The 20,617-nt window shown below is 38.2% G+C and overlaps 1 protein-coding gene across 2 annotated transcripts in view; it reads left to right on the top strand.

The window, feature by feature from the left end:
- MID1 (midline 1) overlaps positions 1-12,346 on the top strand; it is a 136,949-nt gene extending 124,603 nt beyond the window's left edge. For both annotated transcript variants that reach the window (XM_054271590.1, XM_054271591.1), the window contains exons 8-10: positions 7,956-8,117; positions 10,130-10,337; positions 11,919-12,346. In XM_054271590.1, coding sequence (XP_054127565.1) covers positions 7,956-8,117; positions 10,130-10,337; positions 11,919-12,267 — 719 coding nt within the window. In that variant the 3' untranslated portion in view covers positions 12,268-12,346. The remainder of the gene's footprint in view (positions 1-7,955; positions 8,118-10,129; positions 10,338-11,918) is intronic.
- Positions 12,347-20,617: the final 8,271 nt, after the last annotated feature.

The following is a 20,617-nucleotide window of genomic DNA, read 5'->3' as shown; positions in this document are numbered from 1 at the left end:
ACTGAACTACAGGCTAAATCAGAAAACATCAGTGGAACAACAATTTATAAGTTAACTTGGTTTTATTTAAAATGAGATTAACAAATATTGTATATTTTGTATTATAGCACATTTTTTATGAGTACACTCTATGTTTTGAGTCTGTGACTTTCTTTAATGGCTGAATTTACTTAATTAGATTTTGGATTGCTTTATTGTTAAATAACTTCTCCTCAAAAAAAAAAAATATAGTCTAATCTTTGGTCAGGAAGTCAACGTTTCTGGATTCAGTGTTCTGCAATCATTGGGGTCTTTGACTATGAATTTGGAGAAGTCATTCAACTTCTTCCTGGTCTCTGTATATTTAATGGGCATACCACTAGCTGACACAGACTTGTTTTATTAAACAAGGATTCTGAAATGAGCCAAATCAATCAAAATGTGGAGTTTGTTCAAGTCAACACATATTTAGATAGGGAACTCATCACCACAGGGGGTTGGTGTGTTTTTGAGTTCAAGAAATGCCTGGACAGATCATGCAAGAAAAATACACTGAGAGCAATAAAGTGCAGTGAAGTTGCTCTGGAATTGCCAGAGCTGTAAGCTGTTGATGCCTGGGAAAGCAAGGTAAGAAATGATGAGTGTGTGCTCTCCCTGTTCCTTGAAACCTTTGTACACCCCCATCTTTCCCCAGCATCAAATTCCCTGGCCACGCACTGAGCTAGATAGGCTTAGTTTGACACTGGGCAGAAGTGTTCTTCTTCTTGCAAAACTTTTTTATAAGAAGAAAATTTGTTGAGATACTTTGAGGAAAGTCAGTGCAGTGGCCATGTTTACATGCTTTATGTCAGTGGAAAAATGGCATGGTCTACGCCAAGTTTGAGTTCTCAGCCAAACTCTCCCACTGACTCCTCTGTTACTGTGCACCTCATCCTCTCCATCACTGAGCAGGAGTTTATTTTCCAAACCATCTGAAAGGACACGTGACGATTCATGTGCTGGCATCTTAATACCTTTTTTAAGTAGCATACTGTGAATGTATTACAGTATTCAGGACTGACTGAAAGAAGAAGATGGATTATTGAAAATTTGATGAATGTTTTGTCAAAACCTCCATTTAGTGTTTCCCTTAAGAGTCTGATTTTGAAGAACACACTGCAAAATTTAACTCTGTTGGAAAGACCAAATAAACTTCAGCACATGCTTCTACATCTGAGCAAGCGGAATAATAAAAAATTCTAATAGAAATTTTTCAAAAATTGAAGCAAGGTAGATAAGGAAGGAAAACATTCTCTGATAAATCACTACCAAGCAGAGACGACAATGATAAGCTGGTGTTGCTTGTTTTCTAGTCCATTTTTATCTATGGCTTTATGCTGTGCTAGTCAATTCAATAATTGACTTGCACATTATGTATGAACATGGCAGCAGCAAAAGGTGTGCCCTGTCCACAGCCTTGGGATGTGGGATTTTACTCTTTGCTTACTAGTGAATAAATAACAAGATATTTCTATTTTGAGCTGTAGTGTAGGTTTCCCATGTGGAGGTGAAAGCTTTGATCTGAAAAACATATATCAATGTCTGCTTTCAGGGATGCATTATAATTTTCAAGCATAGCATGAGGTGCTCAGTATGCAGTCTCAACTTCCATATTATCATTTTGCAAAAATAGTTAATTAAAACTTTGAAGAGTAAGCAAATCAACACTGTAAGAAACTTAATTACAAAATGCTCTGAAGACCTTAAATGAAAGTAAAAAGAAATGAAAGAATGGTTCTTCCTTTTTTTGGTGATATTTTTGGGTTTTATTTTGTTTTGTTCAGATTTTTGTTTTGAGGGTTTTTTTTTAACAGAGCTAATTCTTATGCAAATTTCCTGGTCTAATTGAAAGCTATAATGTTAACCCACATTAAATACATGCATGAGTATATTTGAAAGGCCTTTCTAAATGTTGTAAAGCCTTTTTTTAAATATCTTTATTTAATATAGACTTGAACCCCTCCAATGGTGATCTTCCTGCCAACATGCTACAAATCTGCCTGGGTTTCTAAAATATGAGATTCTCCCAGGTCATTCCAAATTACACAGGTATTGGAGATTAATAATACTAACATCACAGAATCATAGGACCAGTTAGGTTGGAAAAAACCTCTAAGATGATTGAGTCCATCCATTAACTTAACACTGCCAAGTCCACCACTAAAACATGGCCCTAAATGTCACATCCACATGACTTGTGAATCTTTTCAGGAATGGTGACACCACCACTTCCCTGGACAGGCTGTTCCAATGCTTGACCAGCCTTTCCATGAAGAAAGTTTTCCTAATATACAATCTAAACCTCCCCTGGTACATCCTGAGACCGTTTCTTCTTGCCCTGTCAATCCCATCCTCAGAACACTGCTTGGATGTTTATTCGCTTTGTTACATTCTATTCTTGATCCTGCAGAAGGATTTCACATCACACCTGTTACAAATGGCTTTCCAAGGCTGTTCTTAGAATATCTCAGTGTACCTTGGTAGTGATGTGGAACACAGAGAGCTGCTCTCATTGTAAGTGGCATTAACAGGTGCTGCACTGCAGCCTTCAACTTTTGATGAACTGGAGATAGGTTTGCATTTTGGGGTTCTTTTAATCCTGTTCTAGACTTTGGATTAGCAAAAATTTCCTCGAAATTTATGGCATATGCATGCTGTTGCACATAACTGTATTTTTATTTCTCTGTCACATCCAGGAAATTCCCACTGGTATTGTGAGTTGCATATAGCAGATAATGTAAACAGGCTCATAGATTGACTTCAGTTCTGTGGGTTTTTAGCTATGAATTAGTCACCAGGGAGTAGCTCAAGTAGTGCATTAAACCCACAAGCTTTTTCCCTGGAGACAATAGGAATCACTTTGCATATATACCCACCTACTGTGCTAATGGAGGCTGTTATTTTGGAATCTGTTTCTTAAACCACACAGCCAGCCTGACTGCACTTTCCACTCACAGTACATTTCCCCCACCAGAGGCATATATCATCCAGAGATTGCTAAGAATTCAGTAACAAAAACAAGCAATGCTATGTTTTTTTAGTATACTTTCTATCCAACATAATCAACTATATTCTTTTTTATTAACTGAAAAATTGGAAAGTTAACATTTGATGGCCAAGGTCCAAATAGAGTATTTCATTTGAATTCTATTTCATACAGGAAAGATTATTTCCAAATGTGGCCAAACTTCTCGGCTATAGAATGCTTGGCAGACCTGCTCTGTGCATAAGAGCAACACGGAACTCTAGATTAAGTAGGCTTTTACTAAAGCAGTTGTCCTCAGAGTTACACCATTTGTACATTTGCATTTCTGAGAGGCAGCTAATCACCTGCAATCTGAATACGGTAAAAGCTTTTAAAATTACTTTGTCACGAGCTAACTAACATGCATTATAATTTCATTACCCCATTTCAATAGATTTTGAAGTATTCATTGAGTATGCCCTTTTTTAACATCGTGGATTTGTTAAAGTGTGTTTCAGGATGGTTCAAATATTTCTCTAGCTCTGATGCAAGATTCTTCAGGAAAAATACATCTTTCCCTTCTTGACGAAGAGCAGCAAATCATTCTCTCTTACTTTGTAAAAGAAATCAGGGATAATTAGTTATATTGTCTAATTTCTAAAAAAATCACTCTGTGAAGGATACAGTGTACTACTGTCAGAACCTTTTCACTGTAATAGGAATTCTCTTCCTTTGAGGGAGGATAAAAGTTTTTGGAAGGACCTAAGACAATTAGGAGCCCAATCTTCAATGAAAAATAGTGAATTTATGATTCATCAAATAATTTTTAATATTAGTATAATTTAATATTTTTAATTAGACTTTGCCTCTTTCTGGAAGTTTTATTTTAATAAGAATAAAATCTAATAAAATTCCTTACAGTCTTCAGATTTCTACTAGAGATTTTAGTGAGAATGTTTAATGGCACAAAAGCAAATTTGGGATAAAACCAGGAAAACTTGTGCATCTTTAAAAGTATAAAATGACTGTATTTCTTAAAACAAAATCAATGTGTTTTTCAGAAATCCTGCCTTTTTTTTTTTTTTCAAATTGGAATGAAGAGTGGGGATGGAGAGCTATTTGTTACTTTCACCTACCTTATTTGCTTTACCAATTTGAATTGGTAATAATTTATTTAAATAAAACATTTTACAATAATTAAAATACTCAAGAGATTAAATGACCTTCCTATGACTTTTGTGCTCCTTTTCCAATTTTCAAGAAAATATATTTTATTAAAATCTATCATTGTAAATTTTAGGAAGAGTTACACCTTGGGATTTTTCCCATGTGTTTTTTAAAGTGCGTTAACAGCCAACACCAGGGAAATAGCTTTACAAATTATTACCTCCAGACTCTGAGAAACTTGTTTTGAAAACTCACACATCCTGTATGGACATCACTGTGCTCACTGCACCATTCCAGGATGTAATTTAAATTCTCTACATTTTTGTAGGCTACAGTTTTAAAATACATTGTTTTACCATCTGCATAACCCTGTAAAAAGCCCTGGGTTTTTGAAACAAGAAACCTGAATGCAGCCTGGATTAGGAGTGGGTACAATGGGAGACCTTGGCTCCTGCTGTTGCCCCAGTGAGGAGATGTGTACTTTCCACTTCACCTGCTGCCACCGGCAGGGAACTGAGAGGGCAAACACCTCCCCTGGATGCCAGTGTGATCAGGCTGCTTGTTCATTTCCCTGAACTTCCTTAATCATATTCTTTTGTATTCAGAGAAGAAAGGCTGTCCTGACAGGGCATAACTGCTGACAAATTCCTTTGATGCAGTGACAAATTATTCTTTCATAAGCAAATGCTTAACTTGGCTGCCACAAGTAACTATTCTCCCTTTTGAAGGAGTTTGGGCTTGTAGTTTGGCATCATCAATACTTCATTCCCAGGATTTTTGAGTCAAAGTACAATTTAAAGCCTGTTATCAAAGAGTTTACAGTCAGAAAGCACAAGAACATATCATTGAGCCCTTTGGTGCATAGGCAAGAGCTGAGCTGTTTAAGACAACAAGGTTTGTCAAGTAAAATAACCGAGTCAGTCACTGCACATCCAGCATTTATTACACATCAATAGTCTGGGATGCCTAAGAGTGGAAGGACAAAGAAAGGAAACCTAAGATGTATTCTGTCATCAAAGAGGATAGAGCTTTCCTCTAGAACATGAGTCAGGTCATGGCCACATTTGGAAATAATCTTTCCTGTATGAAGTAGAATTCAAATGAAATACTCTATTTGGACCTTGGCCATCAAATGTTAACTTTCCAATGGCTCTCTCTATTGACTTTGCAGAGTGTTCAGGGTAGGTAAGGCCTTCAGTGATTATTTGGTATGTATAAATCCACATACCCAGGAGGAGGGGATGAACTGAAGAGGAGACTCATAGCAATGCAGCAGTTCCTTTACTGTCCTTTATATACTTATTTGGAGCAAAGTTTTATACTTGGTTAAGGAGCAATCAGCCTCTGGAGGGTATCGTAAAAAGTGTAATGGAAGTCTTAAAAATGTGCCCATTAGAGAGTTGTAGTGAATAATACAAAACTAGTTTCTAGATGAGTTACCAAAACTCTAGGCATTTCTGTGTCTGCATAATGGTCAGTTTATATATGGCTTATACATACCAGAGAACTTGCTTTCAAAATGTGGTTGTGGTTGGAGAAGACACTTCTAGGACCACTGTCTGTATCCATCCCGCTTATTGTCATATGTTATTTGGTATCCTATCAGAGGCATTTTAGTTAAAGACTCCTTGATCATATTAAATTCCTTTTAAAAGCAGTGCTTATTTTTGTTTTAACATACTTTAATTTATTTTGCAATAGCACCAGTAAGGGATAGTCTCGATGCAAAATCAATGTGGTAGTTCAGATACATGAGTGTGCAATTAATATCTGTGGCAAACTGGGAAAAGATGAGATTTCCTCTGAGTAGTCAGTGAAATATTTTATGTCAGGAAGCTGCTTCCTTTATTTTCTTTCTTCCTCATAGGAAACCCATTCACACACAGCCTAAAAAAATAATTTGGTGTGTAGGGCTCAGTGAGAGAAGACATGGACAGATGTTGCTTTAAGCAGTTCACTACAAGGGGTGGGGTTACCATGGGGTATAAAGTGGGTTCTTTCTCTTCATGACAAAGGCAGATAGTTGTTCTATGCAATCATATATATATAAATTATCTACAGATGAGTGACTCATCTCGCATCATTTTAGATACCTGAAATTTGAGATCTCATGTATGCTGATCACCTTGGCTTCCTCTGTGGACAAGAGAGGCATTTGCAGTTGGTAGGATGTTCACAAATGGGGAAGTGAAAGAAACTACTCACTGATTTCTGCCTTTCCTCAGAGCACAGAAAAATAGGTTAGACATTGTAGCTCTTCATTAGGTGGCAAGATAGTATAAATCTAACCTGAAACTGTCCCACAGTTACCCATTTGCACAGCAGGATGAATCTCTGTTCTGCCTGCCTCTCAAAAATGCTTTGTACTGCAAGAGAATTTTGAGACACAAACATGATAATACTCAGATTGAAATTTGGCATTTAAATTCTGTTTCTAATGATCTTTTATTATGAAAAGCACATATCACGTTAGGAAGGAATCTCACAGTATGCCCATGAATTGTCTATGAGTCTGCAAATCCATATCACAGATCTGTTTCTTTCCAGTTTTGTAAACAGTAGCCTTCACATTTTATTTTACATAAAGTTTTGATATTGTCTGATATGCAGAGCTGAATTATTACCAAGTTCTAAAAGATTGTCTTCATGAATGGTTTGCTGGTAGAACATCCATTAAAAGCTGAAAGCTGTCTGTAAGTAACAACAGCTTCCATAATGTGTTCTGTGCCCAGTAAAGACAGAGGCCAAGAAGTCTGTCAGCCTTTCTCTGTTGCATTTTCCAACTTTACATATGTGCATACATCCATACACTTCCACTTGCATCTATCTATTTCTGGCTGTAAAACCATATCAAATGTTGTGAATAGATATACTCTTCATAAATGTTAAATTTTTTCTTTATGTAAACATCTACAATAAGAGGCTGGGGAATCCATTAGACCAGGAGCTGTTCCAAATATACAGTGATGGAACTGTATGTATGGGTGATTGACTGCCATTGCATTTATATCACAGTAGGAAAAACTTACGAAGATTTAAAAGTTCATTTTAATAGGGTATTTTCCTGATTTGTTTATGATATTGGTACTGCCTTATTTTACTTATTTCCTGTGTGTTATACTTCTGTGGTAGGCATAAAATGTAAACCAAATATAAACCAAAAAGGTTTATAAATGGAAAATTTTCCAGCACTTTCCCAGCTGGCATCTCATCATGAGGACATAAATCAAAAAGTTGCATCCATTAAATTTACTGGCTTAGATTACTTTCTGGCAAAGTCTGACGTGCAAGAGCCAAAGGTTTCCCTGAAGCCCATGCTCTACCCTGTTTGGCCTCCCATGGTTTGCTTCAAGTTCTGAAGAATGCATACCTGGGGACTGTCAGCAAAGGTGCCTCCCCAGCCCTGCTGGCTTTACTGCTCACGTTCGTTTTCTGAGGTTTAAACTGAGTTCATTAATCCAAACAGTAGATTGATGGGATCTCCGTAATCCTCCAGTTCTTAAGCAATAAAGAATGCCTTGTGCTGGGATATGAAAAAATCTCAGACTGCTAGTGTCTCCACTGAGCCATTTCTTAAATGCCCACTTTTTATGGTTCACTTCACATAGCAAGAATTTAAAAGGTGCCTTGGCTGAGGGTTGATAAAATGAATTAGTGACTTTAAGTAGTGGCTCAGTAAATATAACAACACTTTAAAAGGTACAGAAGCAAAGCTCATATTGGTCGTTGGGTGCCTGGGAATGCTCTAAAAGTCCCTCTGTGTGCTTTGTGTGCTGTGACTGATGTGCTGTGTTCAAAATTGCAGGTTTATGCAACTCAGCCGACAGCTGGATGATTGTTCCCAATATCAAACAGAACCACTACACGGTGCACGGGTTGCAGAGTGGCACCAAGTACATCTTCATTGTCAAGGCCATCAATCAGGCTGGCAGCCGCAGCAGCGAGCCTGGCAAGCTCAAGACAAACAGTGAGTAACACCAGATCAGGATGCATGGAGTCTTCTCCTTTCTGGCCTTCCTTTTTAGGTCTGATCTTTGGAAAATACAAGAGGACAGAGAAGTTCAGCTTTTTAAAGTGGTTTCCAAAATGAAAGCCACTTATTTAATATAATTCAAGATTGCCTTAGTCTTCTGTAGTGCAGAAAATACATCGAGGTTTTTTTGAGAGATATATCTGTAGTTTGATCACTGGAAATATCGCGTAGGAATGAAGCCATCGTACGTGAAATGGTTGAAAGTACTCTTTTGTGGTTTTGTTTTAATATCCTCTCTATTTTTTTTCCTCTACAAAGCAAAAACTTTTCTTATGTTTGCAGTAAAATATTTTATTTTTGTAGTGTTCATAAGAAAATTGCTAGTCTAATCTTATCCTCCAGAATTATCTCTTTTTTAGGACACTGGAAAGCTTCTTGACTTCAACCCCCTCATTTTTTATGGAGTTCAGCACGGTGATAGACTAGTCAGAGATCCCACTTCAAAAAAACAATGGTTACTCAAATTATTAACAGATGTAGAATAGCAATTTTAAGACTAGTTTTCAGCTGTTTTTTCCTCTTGCACAAACTAATCCTTTAGTCATGTAGTCATCATGGGCAGTTCTGAGGGCTGGAAAGAAAACACTGGAATTTATGCATCTTCTGAAACCTGCTTATTGTAGGGGAGGGTGCTTGAAGAGGGGTGATAGTGAGTGGTGCAAGGAGTCTGAAGAGAATGGCATGGACACCTTTCTGATTTCCTCCTGTTTGCTGTTAACCTATGTGATGTGACCAGACACAATTTAGTACAGAGAGACATCCTTCAGATACTGTTCCAGCACACAAAGGCTCTAAGCAGTCAGAAAGGCAGGCAGAAGGTTATGTTACTGGTGTCAGGTAGTAAGAAATAACCCCCAAATACTTTGCAAAGGGTTTATTCTATGTTTGGTGATAATATGTAGTTAAATGCACATTTCAAAAGTAGATAAACCTGAACAGTCTACATCTTATTTTAAGTATGTGTGCCACTGCCTCACACAGGCTTCATGAGAGATCTAATTTAAATTTTCTGTGCATGCCATCAAATCTTCTGATTACATGTTTTTCCCCTTGATATGAAAGACGGTAAGAAGAGAAAATGCTTTCCTGGACCACTTGTGGAGCTGTAGTTTTCTAGTTGTCTCTTGGTGGAGGTAAATGATCATTCTGCTTTCTGACACAATGAGCAAGCCTGTCAGAATTGTGGTGGGCTTTATATATCTACAAGGTTTGGTTTACCAAAAAGCTTCCTGTTATTGTCTACAAACCTTGTGCTACAGCCGAAGATACTTGCCAAGAGCAACAGCCTGAGTAATGTTATTGCACCATATTATTTGGACCAAGTTACAGTTCACTTCCTTCCTTTTAATGCACAGTATCCAGCACCACATGGGCATCATTCCAAAGCAATCCTGAATTGTTGACTGTGCTTGTTACAGATAAAGCTGTCACTGAACAAAGAGACAAGTCTAGTTCTTCTAATTTTCAGACTCATTTTGTGGGATTTGAAAACATACTTTTTGTAGGAATGATGAAGATGTTATTATGGAGCTTTGCCCCTAGAGAATTAATAGAACACAAGTTATTCTAAATCTAATATGCTGTGAAAAAAGCAACCCTCAGACCTTTATTAGCATGTATATTGGTTTCAATTACATGCAAGAATTAGAGTATTCTGGTTACCTCTATGTCATAGATAATGGACATGATGATTATGCAGGGCTCTTTTCAGGGATTATCAACACAGGAAAGTTAGTGCACAATGAAGTTGACAGTAAACTGACAATGCAATAGAAACTAGCTATTGCACGGAGCTGGATAGGTTAGTCTGTCTCAAGAATGCTTGAGAGGAGGAAATTAATATGGTTATGTAATCCTGTGGGCTTCTTAGACGCTTGCTAATCCACTCTCCTTTTAAAAATCAAAGCCAAACCATTCTTCTGTCATCTTTATCTCTGCATCTCTAGGTCAGCCATTTAAACTGGACCCCAAATCTGCTCATAGAAAATTGAAAGTGTCTCATGATAACTTAACAGTGGAGCGGGATGAGACATCATCCAAGAAGAGCCACACCCCAGAGCGATTCACGAGCCAGGGCAGCTACGGCGTGGCTGGCAACGTCTTCATCGACAGCGGGCGGCACTACTGGGAGGTGGTGATAAGCGGCAGCACGTGGTACGTGTATAAAGATATCGGGGAAAAGAAGCACTGGTTCCCACCACACAGGTGCTGGCACAGTTTCTCTGACAGAGACCAGTCGCAGCAGAGACATCAGGAACAGTGTAAGATCAGGCCAAGCATGTATTTTCAAATAGTTTGTCAGATGAGTTTCCCAATCTCCAGCACTTTTGGACTCCAGACATAAATTTTTCAGATTATGCATCTTTGTATTTAGCAGCCTTCACAGGACTTTTACTCCACAGCTGGGGTTGGTTGCTTTTTTGAACCCACATACAGTATATATTAAGATTTATTTTTTTAATTGGAGGGATCAAAACCTTTCATCTTGTTTACACAGAGATAACTTTGTAAATGTGATCACTTCTCTACTAAATGTGCAAGATTTTCTGTCCTTCTCTGTGAAAAAAATAAATAAAACTGAGGGCAACTTGATGATCCAGTTTAACAGGGGCAGAGGTCAGATTTGCTTTTGGGAAGGGGACATGAGGCAGCAGAGCTGTAAGTCTGTGCCCCAGGGAATGAAGCAAGGGGCAGGAAACAGAAGACTGCTTTCCTTCACTTCTGAATGATCCTCTGTGTCATACAGGGGTGTATTTCAGAGGGCCTTTAGTCAATGGAAGAGATGTTATCCTTTGGTATTCAAAGACATCATGATGAAAGTTAATGGAGTGGAAAAATCAGTGGGGTCTTCAGGTATTTCCCACTGTCTCAAAGAAGTAAAATGTTGTTTGTCTGTGCCAGCGCTAAGGAATGAGGGAATAAAACTTATGGCAGATTAATCTCTGTTGGTTGAAAGTCCAACAAATACTGCAGTGTCTCTAGAACGTGAGGAACTTTTACATTTCTGTTATATATGACAAATCCGGTATTTTTCCTCAGTATCCTTTAATGAGAATATTTTCACAATCCTTCTGCCCTGCACATCTTGCCATAAATTATGGTTTGCAGAGCAAATGTCTTCACCTGCAGTTGCTTAACTTGGCTTGAAACCCAGTCTCAAAAATGTTCATTTGAATCTGAAAACCACACCAACATCTGGCAAAACATATTTGAAAATGGCAAAATGGGGGGGGATGGGGGGGGAGGGGAGAGAGATGTTTAATGTGTCCTTTGATGTTTATTCTTGCATTCCTTCTTCAGGGCCACATATTAAAGGAGCAAGGAGAGATCAGATTAGCTGACAGATAGCAGTGTATTTTAAAATCAATGAATTCCTCTGTATTCATCTGTTGGAAATGGAAATTTGAGGTCCAGTGATTTAAACCCTGGGTTGCTGAGTATTCAACAATCTTCCTTTTCAATACCAGAGGCAAGCCCTCAAAAAAATTGCCATAGCTGCCAAGCTAGAAATAATACCATGAGCTTCCCTGACCTCTCAGACCCAAAAGAGAGACAGAGAAAGCATTAATTAAGTCTGTGCAGATGTTGTGGTGAAACGTTGTTTAATTAGAGCTTAACTCAGGGCGGTAAGAGGCGGGGGCATTCCAGCGGGTCCTCTGGGCTAACATTTGACTTCACTGAGAGACAAAATGGCAGGAAGCATTTGTTTCCTTGAGATGTTCTTTTGTTTTGCAGGTATGCTATTGGCATTTCCTACAAGTCAGCGCCGAAGCACGAGTGGATTGGCAAGAATTCAGCCTCCTGGGTGCTCTGCCGCTGCAATAACACATGGGTGGTGCGGCACAACAGCAAAGAAATCCCCATCGAGCCCGCGCCTCACCTCCGGCGCGTCGGGATTTTGCTGGACTACGACAACGGTTCCCTTGCCTTTTATGATGCTTTGAACTCCCTACACCTTTACACTTTTGACATTACATTTGGCCAGCCCGTGTGCCCCACATTCACGGTGTGGAATAAATGTTTGACCATTATAACAGGCTTGCCCATCCCTGACCACCTAGACTCCTCCGAGCAGCTCGCGTGAGTGCTGAAAGCCGAAAGGTAGGAGGGCACATCTTCCAGGGCAGCCAGGCAGGGCCACCAGGAGCTCACCCAGAGCTGGAGGATCCCAGACAATGCTGCCAAATTCGGGCAAAACTGACAAGGAGAGAAAATCTCTTCCTGTGTATTTTGTACTGAAGGACAAGAAGTGGCTTTAATAGTAACTTAGAACTCTTTTATTCAGTTGCTTTTGTTTGGTTGGTTTTGTATTTCATCTCCTACAGGAAGATTTATAAATTATTTATAAAAATGAAAAAAAAAGAGAAAAGTGAAAGCCTAGTATGGACATCTGGGAAATAACTTCTTGTTTTTTTGGGAAGGGGGGTTTTTTGCACATTGGTGGTCCTGTTAATTAAAGTTTCATCAGCCTTTTGAATAGTTTTATTTTACAGTGGATAATAGAAGAAAATTGGAAAGATGAAAACTGCATAGTGGACAAGTCAGTATACTTCAGGTTTTACTGTACCAACATTAGCGGTCTCATTACCAGCCTTGTCGAGTGTGAGAGCTCTCAATTTCTACTTTGCACATGGGAATGTGCAGAACAAAAGAACAAAAATAAGCAAGCGAGGAAGTGAAGCTCGCCAACACAGCAAAAGAATAAAGTTTAATTTACTTCTGTTCACAGGGCAATGCTCTCTCTGTTCATAAAAAACATGTGGAGTATCTCCTAGAAATGTGAGTGGATAAATCATCTGGTGATTTATTTTATTGATGGCAATATTCCCATCTACCAGTGCTTCACTTTCGTCTTTGGGAAACATTGTAGAATCACTGAGGATGTGGAGGCCCCATACCATCTCTGAGAATCTGCAGCACTGGAGGAGAGCAGCCAATCCAAGGTCTGACTGTAGACTAATTTGATAGAGCACGGCATCATTTAAGGATTGATTGTAATGGAAGATGTCACGGTTCTGATGGCAGACATGTGAATGCTTATTGCTGATTTACAAGGTTCAACATAGCAAGCCCAGCCAACCTCTCGGAAGTGAGACATGCGCCACTTTACCATTGGTTTTAAATTAAATACAAATGTTTCATTGTCATACACTGTGTAGTGTCTACAACAAAGCAAGGAAATCTGTTTTGCATGTGCTGGATGGAGAAACACTGCAGCTGGAATTTGCTCATAGTTATCATTGTCCCAGGTTGTTTGGGAAAGCACAGTTCACCTTGTGAATGAAAAGTAAAGAGTGAGCTTTCAGCAGCAGTAGAAATCTGCATAGGGAGACCCTATGTTCATCCTGGTGTTGGTAGAAGAGCTTCAGTGAAGGCAATAGAGGTTCTATGTACTTTATCTCAGAGCTGAATCAGGTGCATTTTTTCTTTTCCCCTTTACAGATAAAAGCTTTTTGTAATTATTGCAATGCTTATGTATAAATGATCATTTTGGGAGATGATTGAGGCGTATGACAACTTTAAAAGAATGGTTTTCCTGCAGTGTTTTGTTATTATTATGCAAGTGGTGAATATCTGCCTGTGTAGAGAAAAGATAAATTGAATATCAGCTTTAAAGATTTGCTCAGTAATTTATAACCATGCTTTAGGTGTCTTTTGAAAAAGATGCTTTAATGCACTTTGTTCAGTAATGGGTCCAAAACAAAATGGTCCCAAGCTCAGCTTCAGATTTTTTAAATACTGATTCTCCAGGTACAAAGCTCTACTACAATTTGCCTTATGATTATATCAAAAATTTATGAACAAGATGAGGAGAATATGTACATGCCTGTTTGTTTGGGTTTTTTTTTAATAGAAAATAAATGCCTTTCCACGTTTCTTTGATTTCCCTTTACATGTCCTGCTAACTGCTGAATTAAATGGAGAAAAATCTGGCAGTACATTGCTGCTACCATGGCTTTCAGCTGGGCAACATCCCATAGTTCACAGGTAGGAGCCACTGATCTTTCCCAAGTAGACATAAAAAGACAAAGTGTGTACATATAGTGAACCTCACTGTTTATCATAGTGTCATTAATAATCAAGAAACGTATACCCTCAAAAATGAAAAAGTAAATCAGTCCCCAAGCATCTGAGTAAAATGCTACTGGTACAATCTGATAACCCAACGCCCAGATGACCTGCCCTGGGATGTTGGGAGCTAGCTGAGATGGTATGAAAATTTCGAAAATTAGTTGACAGAAGATGTCTGATGCAAAGCAGTGATAAAAGGATGCATGAAGAAAGGACTTTTATTCTAGGGTTATTGCTAAGTTTCTGCCTAAAAGGAAAGAGTGAATTACCAAAGTACATGTAGCAAGGCTGTGTGTCTTCTCTTTTGCAAGAAATATTAGATCTAGAAGCTGATTTCAGTTGTGGATAAACTGAAAACACTGCTCAGTGTTTGCTTATACAATGTTGGCAGGGATTGAGCTGGATGGAAATACAACCATTGAATTTGGAGAGGTCCCAAGTGATTTCACATATTTTCATTGTAAAGATAGAGCATGAGTCTAAAGAGAGATTGTGGTTTTGGCCACAGGAAAAAGGATGGTCTTTCATCTACAGACCTTGTTGTATCATCTTTATTTTAACACAGAATACTTCATTTGGAGCTAAGCCACATTTCTCCAATGTCCTATTAACTCAGTCAGTGCTCTTTGTGCACATATGTTTGTGTATATATGTACACATATGTATGGGTATACACACACCAGCATATGCACAAATATAGTGTGTAATTTGTGTATACACACACATATGTATATACACAGGCAAAATGGCAGCAATTAGTCAGGTGTTCCTTTTTTGTTTGTTTCTTGGAAAATTTCGTATTCTGTATGACAATGAGGAAACAAGTTTGCTATGAATAGTATTCTTCTGGACATTTTTTAGCAAACAAAATCTTTTTATTTTACAATACTTGATTCAATGCCTGATTAATCAATAAAAACTTCCATTTGAAAATGTAGCTTCTGTGGTCTGTGACATTTTGCATGGTCCATAGTAATGAATTGAAATCTGGGGGAACAAGTAATCCTTGTATAAAAATAAAATATGGTACTTTAATGTAGCAAGCAGTCTTAGATGAGGATTTTTCCCTTTTTTTGAAAGTTTTGTGACTAGGAATAAAGTAACATTATATAATGCTGTCTTTAACAAATGCAGATTTTTGAGGAATTATCTGCTGAGATGCAAGCAATGAAAGTGGTAGATAAAGCCTGTGTTGGTATAATGATTGTTTCAAAAGTGTACTTAAAACCCAATTTGGGGTTCAGCAGAATTAGAGCACATAATAACACAATCTCTTTAGGAGATAGTAGCAGCTCAGAGTAGTGTTGAGCTTGAGGAAGTGGAAGGGTGGGGGACTATTTTTCTCTGAGACCAGATAAGATTTTCCATGTGTTTGGCTTTTATGTGTTAATGCACACCTAATAGGGAAAAAAAAATCGTGCTGAAATGGGCTATATGTCATAAATTATTTAGTAGACTGTCTCCAGTCTACTGTATTTTCCCATTGTTGGCTTTCAGAGAGCAATAAAGTTGCTGGGTTTTCTGCCATTAGTTTATTTTTTATGACTTTTGGGTATCCCATTTTTCCATTGCTCAACAAAGAGACTCTCAGTTAGCAGAGGGTCCCAAGGGTGGGACGCATAAAAGTCTCTCAGGTCTGGGTACACTGTGAAAAGCAGGAAATCTGCAAGTACAGGTGAAAACACATTTTTCATTATTTTAGCAATAGTAGGTCACTAAACACCAGTGTGCATCATCTGTTTTGGTCCTGTGTCTTAATTGCAAACACTATGTTCTTTACACATTATAAAACGCAACAGGACACTATTGAGAGCACAAATTAAAATGTCAGCTCATTAACCAGTTCATTTTGAGATGGCCAGACTTTATAGCTGAAGGACTGTGGGAGATTCCATTAAAATATTATTTATTAATACAGTAAATATTTCTTTTTTAATTGGTCTTATAAAGCAGATGTCTAGGTAGTTAGCAGATTCTGCTTTAAGCTGCAGCAGCACAATTTTCAGATAAGCCCATGAAACAAAACAAAGTGAGGATTGCTAGTGGCTCTCATCTGTGTCACTGAAACTGAGGGTGTTCATTTTAGTTGGAAAAGCTGTTTTAGTTTGAGGTTGAGGAATGAAGAAGAGCTGACCCCCACAGTAAGTGCACACCAGTACCTCAGTACTGGCCAGGGCACACCTGGCCTGAAGGCCTTCAGTGGGGCAGCTTTGGGGAGCTGGTGATGAACAAAAACATGCACAAGTTGCTTATGGAGTGATGTGCTGGGAGTTTAACTGTTACACCATTTCTCATGTATTTTCACATACTGATTTTTATAATACTGGAAGTGTGTCTTGAAATAGAGGGAAGTAAAATACAGTATTTTCCTGTCTTACTGAGTTGCTTGCCCATACAGAAATGAGCACAATGTTTTTGTCTTCTCCACATTGAGAAAAATCCCACTCACTTCAAGTGCTGATGTTGAACTATTTGTATTTAATATGCTTTCTGAAATTAAAGAAACCTCTTTACATTTTAACTATTGATTTAGTACTTGATATAGTAAAAAATTAAGAGACTAAAGAGCAATGATATTAACAATGATATTTCAGTGTGGGCTAGACCCTTGGTTTGAACTGTGACATTTAGGGCATCCGTGTACATAAATCAAATCTCTGTGCCAGAAACATTAAATTGTCATTCATGTGGGAGTTGAACAGTGCAGGTGCAAGTGTTTCCTTCTGAGGTAGGCTTTTGCATTAACTCCGCTCTTTGAGTGGAATATTCTGTTTCTTTAATTTTTTTTAACTGGTTTTCTGATTCAAGTGCAGGCCCAGTTAATGAGACTGTAAATAATACAATCATTCATCATGTTACTAATTTTAGCAAGCCCTGCCATATCGTGTGCCTCAGGCAGGTTGCTGCATACCTCAGCTGCAATCTCAACCTTTACAACCTCACCTCCAGCATGAGGACTGATGCTTAAGATATTGACCAAGTGTGTAACTTTCCCAGGTGGAATTCATCCTGCTTTGAGTAAGGAACTCCAGCACAAATCATGATACCAGTTAAAGGTGAGGGAGACATATATTGCACAAGGGTGCTATAGGAAAGATATGGGCTAGACAACCATCACTGTTGAGGCAGTTCTGGTTTAGAAGTGCAACAGTATATTAGGAAGGTGTGAAGTCTTCTACTACAGTGTGATCAACAGTGGCATTGTTACTGCTGCCTGAGAGAGGAATGGAGTAGCAAAAGGGAGTTCTGGAGCAATGCTGAGAGAGATCACTCAGAGTGACAGGGCAGCTGAAAACCTGCCACCATGCCTTCCTTGGCACCATGCTGCAGCTCTCAAAGCAAGCCTGCACCTATTAATCCTTTTGTTCCAGCTCAGCCTCAACCCACATTCCCAAATGTCAGGAAAAATAATATTGCAATTACACGTTTGAAAGCCTAACCTGAATAAAAGCAGCAGAGCAGGGATGACAGCCCTGGGCCTTGATCCTCCTTTATTCACCCAGATTTTTACATCTGCTGACTTCAAAGGAGATAGTCCTGATTTACACAGAGGTAGGTACAAGCCCATGAATCTTCACTTTCCAAAGAGTCAAACCCAAGCGGAGCAGGAGCCCCTGTGAGAACAGCTCAGACTTCCCAGTAAATCATGTCTTTGGAGAAAGCACTTTAGCTGTTAGCAAAACTGCAGTTTCTCATGAGCTGTTTCCCAAGGCCAGCCCAGGTGTGTTTTAAAATGTCTGGTTCCTTTAAAATGTATGGCTCAGTAACATTCTTCTTGGGTGAATTGTTCAGGCAGTGCTTTGCTGTTTCCTCCAAGTGCAGGAACAATTCTCTTAGCAGGTGCTGTGTTACTTTCATAAAATCTTGAGATTCACAAGTTATAATATAATGCTCTATCTAGCATAAGACTATTGTTCTTGGACTTCCATTTAAAAAGGGATAATAGCTAAAAAGTTTAGAAGTCTGCTTCCTTTAACTGTCCTAATTTATATAGTGATTTGAATTCATGGAGATATTTCCTCTTAAGGAATAGCACCTCATTTCATGTTAATACACATGGACAGATAGTAATTAGGAGTATTCCTGAAAATTATGAACCCTTACAATAGTTTATAATCAAACCTTTAAAAGGCAGCAAATGGAGGCTTTGTGGTTTTTATAGTCATTGAACAGGAAAAAAACAGCTATAGCTGTTTAGATCACTGAAAGGTAACAAATGACAGCTAACTGTTACATGACAGGATGGGATAAGTTTTCATTAGCAATTTTTTTACTTCACTCTCATTTTTATTTTACTTGGAAAATAGACAATTCCACTTAAAAATGTTTCTCTGATATTGTTCTATTTCTTCACCTTTCTTTTGTTTTCAGTCTCATTTTTAAATATTAGAGAGTCAAGAAGTGTGAGTTTCAAAAAGTTGGCTTTATTTTTTATTTTCTTTAAAATTACCATTTTCAGGATGTGGACAAGAAATTAAATTAGAAGTCAAAATACTAATTCAATATGGTAACTTGAATGTTGAGAATATTTTTGAAGCATAATTTAAAGAAGGAATGCAGATAAACCTGTCACTCTTCTACAATTACTGAATTATTTGGTTTCATTATTCTGGGCTTAATAGCATTTCTCTCTAATTAAAACAGCACTAGGAGACCTGATTAAGGAGCACAAGCAGAGAGATAGTAGATTATTTTAGGATAACCCTGGAACCAGCTCCCTTTAATAGCAGTAATTTATATACTCAACCTCAATAATGTCAGCTTGGGGGTTTGGGGGTTATTTTTTTTATTATTAAATTATGTGTCCTCACTAACAGTAGTTCATAGCCTAGAAGTATGTGTCTTTCTTTGGAAGCATGGATTCCAATCCCTTATTCTATTGGGATTCTCTTCCCTTATGGAATAGTAACAAGGTCCTCCCTGTGGCAGGTGTGAAGGTGGTGCCAACATAGTGAGAACATCTCCCACCAGCAGAGGATTGTTTGATCTATTTATGTTGTCTTGTTTATGCAAGTAGAAGTGATGGCCAGAGGATGAAGTAGATTCATCCAGATTTGTAGGTATAGGAAGATGTGGAAAGCCTCTGTTACATTAATATTTACAACCAGTAGCACACACAACCCAAAATTTGAAATTAGCAAATGGTGATTTGTTCCTTTATACAATCAGTCACATTTTCTTTTAATTTCTTCTAGTGACTGTGGCCTCTGTCTCAATTTTTCCATCAGTTTACATTGACATGCTCCTTGAACATTTCTTAAAGTTGGTGAGGTTTTTTTACATATTAGGTTTTAGTCAAGAAAACTTTTTTTTTAAAACAAACATTGCTGATAGAGTGTCAGCAGGTTATGGTAAGGAGTGGAGATGAGGAATAGAACCCAGAACAGGTACAAATAGTTCAGAATAGAATAATACTGTTTCTCTTCTAACAGTCTAATCATAGAATTGCATATATTTAGACAAAGAGGGTTTATTATTAAGAAAGTGCCCTGAGTTATGCTGTAAATTCTAAAATATGTAAAAATTGAGGGAACTAGGATAAACCTTTGAATTACATACACAAAAAAAAGAAGAAAAAATTTATTTCTTCACTATCAATAATTCATATTTACCTACTTCCTTCCATAGGAGGGATGAAACAGGAATGATTTGTCTTTCCATTTTTATGAAGTCACTGCTCCATATTAGTGTTACTTGGAAATCTCTCATGTGAACAAGCACAGAATTCTCAATAATCTTGAAGTCTGCATAAGCCATTAGCCAGTTTTAAGGCTGGCAGTTACTCATCAAGTTACGAATGCTTTCATGTGTATTTAACTGTGCCAGTAGAAACATGTAGCATTAAAAAAAATGATCAATCAGCTACAAAGCTGCTACTTGGGTTAGGGAAAGGAAAATATTTTCATGGACCTGTACTCGTGCTGGTTCTCATGCACAGAGAAGCCCTAACTCCTGACAACCTTTTATCTGTTTCTGGAATTCCAAAGCTCTGCAAATCGTGGTTGGTATGTATGGGTACAGCTCACCCCAGTGCCCCCTCTGTTCCAGTTGTTCCCGCTTCTCCACAAGCAGAAAGAGAAGCAAGGCAGCTCCCAAAGGTCTTCATCTCTAATTCTGCCCTGACATTTCTCATGGCACGAACAGTAAAGGCACATCTTGGATGGCCACATTTTGTGTGGCAGCAGAATTACACTGTGAAGTTTTAAGCAGGCTTCTCTGGGATAAAACCTTACCCCACAGAAAGAGAGTCTGAACTGGCTCCAGTAACAAGGTCCAGACATTTCTTAGGCAGCTTCTGCAGCTTCTGCCACTGTCCGGAAAAGAAAGGGAAATCTGCTGCAGGACAGGCTATGTGACTGGCA

The sequence above is a fragment of the Melozone crissalis genome, unplaced genomic scaffold (genome assembly GCF_028551555.1).
Source record: "Melozone crissalis strain CALT ecotype California unplaced genomic scaffold, PUWL_Pcris_2 ptg000013l_1, whole genome shotgun sequence".
Taxonomy (NCBI): domain Eukaryota; kingdom Metazoa; phylum Chordata; class Aves; order Passeriformes; family Passerellidae; genus Melozone; species Melozone crissalis.
The sequence above is the reverse complement of the archived record's forward strand: the minus strand, read 5'-3'. Positions and strand labels throughout refer to the sequence as shown.